The 4,998-nt window shown below is 38.8% G+C and overlaps 1 protein-coding gene across 1 annotated transcript; it reads right to left on the reverse strand.

The window, feature by feature from the left end:
- Window positions 1-2: 2 nt before the first annotated feature.
- On the reverse strand, window positions 3-3,164 carry TM35_000021920 (microtubule-associated protein Gb4; the record flags this gene model as incomplete). Its single annotated transcript, XM_029021510.1, has 1 exon — window positions 3-3,164. A coding segment is annotated over one exon (3,162 nt), but the record flags the coding sequence as incomplete, so codon positions are not given.
- Between the last annotated feature and the right edge of the window lie 1,834 nt (window positions 3,165-4,998).

Genomic DNA, 4,998 nt, shown 5'->3' on the forward strand with positions numbered 1-4,998 from the left:
GAAGGCGACACGCCTAGTGCATCAGCTGTCTCCTTACGGAATGCCCTCTCAAGCTTTTCACGGTTGTTCTCAACCACAAGATCCCAATCGTCACCCTCGAATTTCTTCGTTAGCTCAGATGAGTCATGTGGACGCTCCTCATACAGCGCCCATAGTTCATTATACGGGTACGCCGTTAATTTTGTTTTAATATCCTCTTTTCCCAGCTGCGGAGAGTGCTGCACAGTAACAAATGCGATAAGAGCATGGGGTGCTGGGGCCAGCTCCACTTTCGTTACATCCTCACGTTCGCCTTCCAGGGCACGTGCGGTCTCGGAAGCCACAGCCTCTTCCACCTCCTTAGGATGCTGCTCCACCACGTAGTCCCAGTCTGTTCCTTCAAAGCCGAGCTCGTGTCTTGTCTCCATTGTCTTATCACCTGCTGGGCGGTCTTCATATAGTTCCCACAGTTTTGTGAACTCGTGTTGTTGGAGTAGTTCTTTAATACGGTCCCGTTTGAACTGAGGTGTGTGTCTTATTTTTACAATTGCGACAAGAGCCTGAGGTACTGGGTCCAGTTCCACGCCAGTCACATCCTCACGGTTGCAATCCAAAGCAAGGGCTGTCTCGTAAACCACAGCCTCTTCAACCTCTGCACGGCGTTTTTCCACCACACTTTTCCACTTCTCACCCTCAAAGTCAAGTTCGTGTGCTGTTTCCAATTTTTTGCTCTCATCAAAAGGTCGTATTTTATATAACATCCATACCCCATTGTAAGGATGATCTCTAATGATGTCGTTTATCTGTGTTTCCTTCAGCGATGGATCATGTCTTACTCTTACAATAGCACGAAGTTTCTTTGGTGTCGTAAGGAGCTGTACATCGGTCACATCCTCAGGGGCACACTGCAGCGCAGCCGCTGTCTCTTTAGCCACAGCCTCCTTTATTTTTGGTTCAATTAGTTCTGCTGTGTAGTCCCAGTCCTCTCCTTCAAATTGGGCCTCATGCACAGTTTCTTTCCAAGACGATTTGTCAGTGGTACTGTTTTTGTATATTTCGTTTAGTGTAGAGTAGGGACACTTAGCAAGTACATTTGAAACCTCCTCAGGTCCTCTCCTTTCGTCTTGCGCTGTGTATTTTACCGCTAGTTGTTCCTCTGTTGCAGTCATGGATACTACCTTCACATTCGTTTTTGGTAAATCAAGCGCTTTGCTGCTGTCCTTTTGGAATGCATTTGATAATTTTGGTCTTTCTTTTTGTAATACTTCATCCCATTTCTCGCCAGTAAAAACTCTTTCTAGGATTACTGGCAACTTTTCCTGATAAGAAACATACAATGCCCATATTTCTGGGTAGTCATATGCATCAACAGCACTTGTGATTTCATTTTCAGTCTTAGTTATAGTTTGTACTTTGTATACCACATAAAGACCATTGTTGTACTCTGTAGATTTAACGCTAATGTTATCATTATCTTCAAGATAAAGTGCGTTAATGGTATCTCGGTTAAATGCTCGTTCCACTTCTTCTTTATTTTCTTGGAGAATTTGTTCCCATAGTTCCCCTTTAAATAGCATGTTGTGATCCATGAGATTTGCAGAAGTAATACCATAGAGTGCATGCAGTTTGGGATATGGAAAACTGTCGATGGTGTCTCTTAATTCTTCTTTGGACCGTAATCCATCGTGGAGTACTTCTGTATCAACCACTAAAGCTGCAGGTTGTTCACGGCACTTCACCTCAAGAACGGTGATGTTCTTTTCCGGTAATTCCAGAGCCTCAGCTGTCTCTTCGACAAAGGTGTCAACGACAGCAGCACGTTTAAGATCAAGGACTTGTTTCCAGTTTTCACCGTCCACCTGACATTGTAGCAGATCTCTTATCAAAGCTGTATCATCCTCACCGTCATTCTTTGTCTTTTTGAAGATACCCTCTTCAAACTCTTTTTCCTCCTGCTTCAAAAGACGAGCACGTTCTTCATTATTTTGGGAAAGTGCATTGAGGTTCCGCTGATTTCTCTGAATGGCAATGTCAAGCAGACGAATCTGTTGTTCGTCAAGTTCATTACCTTCTGTATATTTTTTCTCATGTACAGGTCCAAAACCCACGAGTGCATTTCTTCGTACAACTACAATGCAGTAGTCAGTTGGTTGCCAAGTATAAAACGCAGGAAGGAGATACTTTTTATTTGCGGCACCAGCGAAACTGTTTTTATATCGCTCAAGTGCTGCATCATAGTTGTTAGAACTACTAACAGATGAGGCTTTACCAGAAGTCTTTCGTTGACGTTCTCTGTAAGCCAGTAATTGCTCATCTGCCTTTTCCATCATAATTTGATATTCTGCCATACGTTGTTGTTGTTCATTAATCTCTTTCATTACTTCACGTAATTCTTTCTTTTGTACGGCCATTTGTTTCTCTACACGATGTTGTTCCCGTGCGGCCTCACAACTGTCCAATTGTGCAAGTACCCAATAGTAAATAGGTCCCATTGCCTGACTCCCATGTACAGCACGATCATATTGAAAACTCCTCTTTCTCACACATTCCCGTAAGATGTATTCACAACGCTCTGTTGTGAGCATCTCACCAGGATCATAATCAATAATCCGTGATTTGAAGTGCACATCTCGTAATATTCGTTGCATTTGCGGCCACGTGGAGGCGCCATCTTCACCCAGCAAAAGCATTACAGCACGTAGAATGGTTGTTACCATTTTGGGTGGGACTCGATAAGACTTGAGTTCCTGCCAGTTACGATATGAAATATTATCTACATCAAGGCTAGCCGCCTGTACAGCCGCACGTGATTGGGCTACATGCTTCTCTGCCTCATTACTTGCAATCATTATATTTCTTCGCCGTTCCCGCAGTTGTTCGGTTAATTCCGCCGCCTGCTGCATACTTTCAGAGAGTTCTTTCTTTACACGTCCAATGCGTTCGACGATTTCTCTTCCTTCTTCTGTTTCCATTGCATCTTGCTGATCATCCATGGTTTCCTCATCTCTTCTCTTTTCCCACAGCCGGACCTCAATATCATGCATGTACGGTGCGGAGTCTACAGTTCCAAGTGTCCAATGCACTTTCTTTCCATCTGCACGTTGAGTGGCTACAGCCACGAAATCCCCTACGCGGAGATTCTCTACGGATTTATCCACCGCTTTAATATAAGTATCACTCGGCATCTTGCTTTCTAGGTTTTCACAATACACTGAGTGTGTATAGTAGTAATCAGATACCTTTTTTTTTTTCTTTTTTTTTACTTTCTTTCTTTCTTTCTTTCCTTCTTTGTTTGTTTGTTTGTTTTTTACTATTCTTTATTTTCTTTTTTTTTTTTTTCAAATCACGATAAGGAATTATCCTAACTCTGATATCAGATACACAGAGAGTACTTTATCGCTTTCCCTATAACCTTCTTTCGAAGGATAAAGAAAAATACACTACAATAATAAGAAAAACCAGAAAGAAAAAAGAGTATTCCCTCTTCTCTTTTTTCTTTTTTTTTTTTTTTCTTCTCTCTTCAAATATCTTTCTTTTCCTTTTTCTCTTCTTTTTCTTTTGCTCTTTCTTGCTGTATTTTGTATATAATCTTCCTTTGAAAGAGTTGTCCTCCTTCTTATGATTCCCCTCGCCTGTTCTTTTTTCCTTTCTTTTTTTTCTCTCTTTCTTCTTCTTGCGGTTTAATTCGCTGCTTGAGTGCTCCTTTATGCTATTCACGAAGGAAAATGAACACTTACACTCAAAGAGATTCTCACCAATCAAGAAATACACAGAGAGAGAGAGAGACTCTTCTTCACTCTATTTACACCCTTTATATATATATATATATATATATATATATATATTTACAGTATTCACTAATACTTCCTTTCTCTTACTCTGTTGCTACGATAAACACGATTGCTGATGTCGGTAATAATAATAATAACAACAACAGCAATACAAGTAATAGTAACAGTAACAGATGTTAGAAACCTCGATCGAAAACCAGTTGTGAATACAGACACGAACACAATAAATAAATAAAAAAACAACAAAAAAAAAACTAAAGAGAATTAATACAATAAACAATCACGGTATACTCTTCCTCAAGTAATCTACTCACTTCAATGTGATTGTGTATCTCACCAACACACACACAGAGAGAGAGAGAGAGAGAGAGAAATACCTCGCTTCTGTATACAATGAAAAAATGAAGTCAGTGATGTAAATATAATGTGTGTATTGAGAGGCCAAATAGAGAGAGAGAGACCCCAAATACACACTAATATACACACAGAGAGACACTCACAAAGAAGAGATAGAGATAGAGAGTCGCACTTACCTGAACACAAGTCTTTCACAGCCAAAGTGAAAGAAAAATAAATAAATAAAGAAGAGAGTAGCCTGCGCGACACGTGCCAAAAAGTAAAATATATGTGAAGTGAAGTAAGTAAGGAAAGAAAGGCAGATACAATAGAAAGAAGAAAAAAAAAACAAAGAAAGAAATGGAGACAAGGAGAAATAAAAATACAAATAAAAAAAAAGAAGAATGGAAGATATTAAATAACTCCTTTTTTTTTTCTTTTTAGCCTCGCAATACCTATTCTTACTTTATAATTCCCCTTTAGAGTCAACTATATATATATATATATATAGATGCAGTAAGCAAAAAGGGAACTAAGAAGGGCAAACGAAGAAGAAAATAATAAATAAATAAAAAAGAGAGAAAAGAAAAAGAGAGAACTTGTAACCTTTTAAAAAAATTCACAGATCTCTTCTTTTACTTTCTTTTTTTTTTTTATTTATTTATTTTTCTTTTTTTATTGTGTTTACTGTTGCCGTCCACAATAACAAAAAAAGAAAAAAAAAATGATAATGGTAGTGGATGATAAGAAACAATGGAAACACACAACCACCAGAACCAAATGGAAATACCACTGTGTTCAAGAAAGCAATGACCTACACAAGAGTACTGACAGTAGTAGAAGTAGTAGTAGTAATAATAATAATAATGATAATAATAATAGCAAAAAAAAA

The sequence above is a fragment of the Trypanosoma theileri genome (assembly GCF_002087225.1).
Source record: "Trypanosoma theileri isolate Edinburgh chromosome Unknown TM35_Tth_2_V1, whole genome shotgun sequence".
NCBI lineage: Eukaryota > Euglenozoa > Kinetoplastea > Trypanosomatida > Trypanosomatidae > Trypanosoma > Trypanosoma theileri.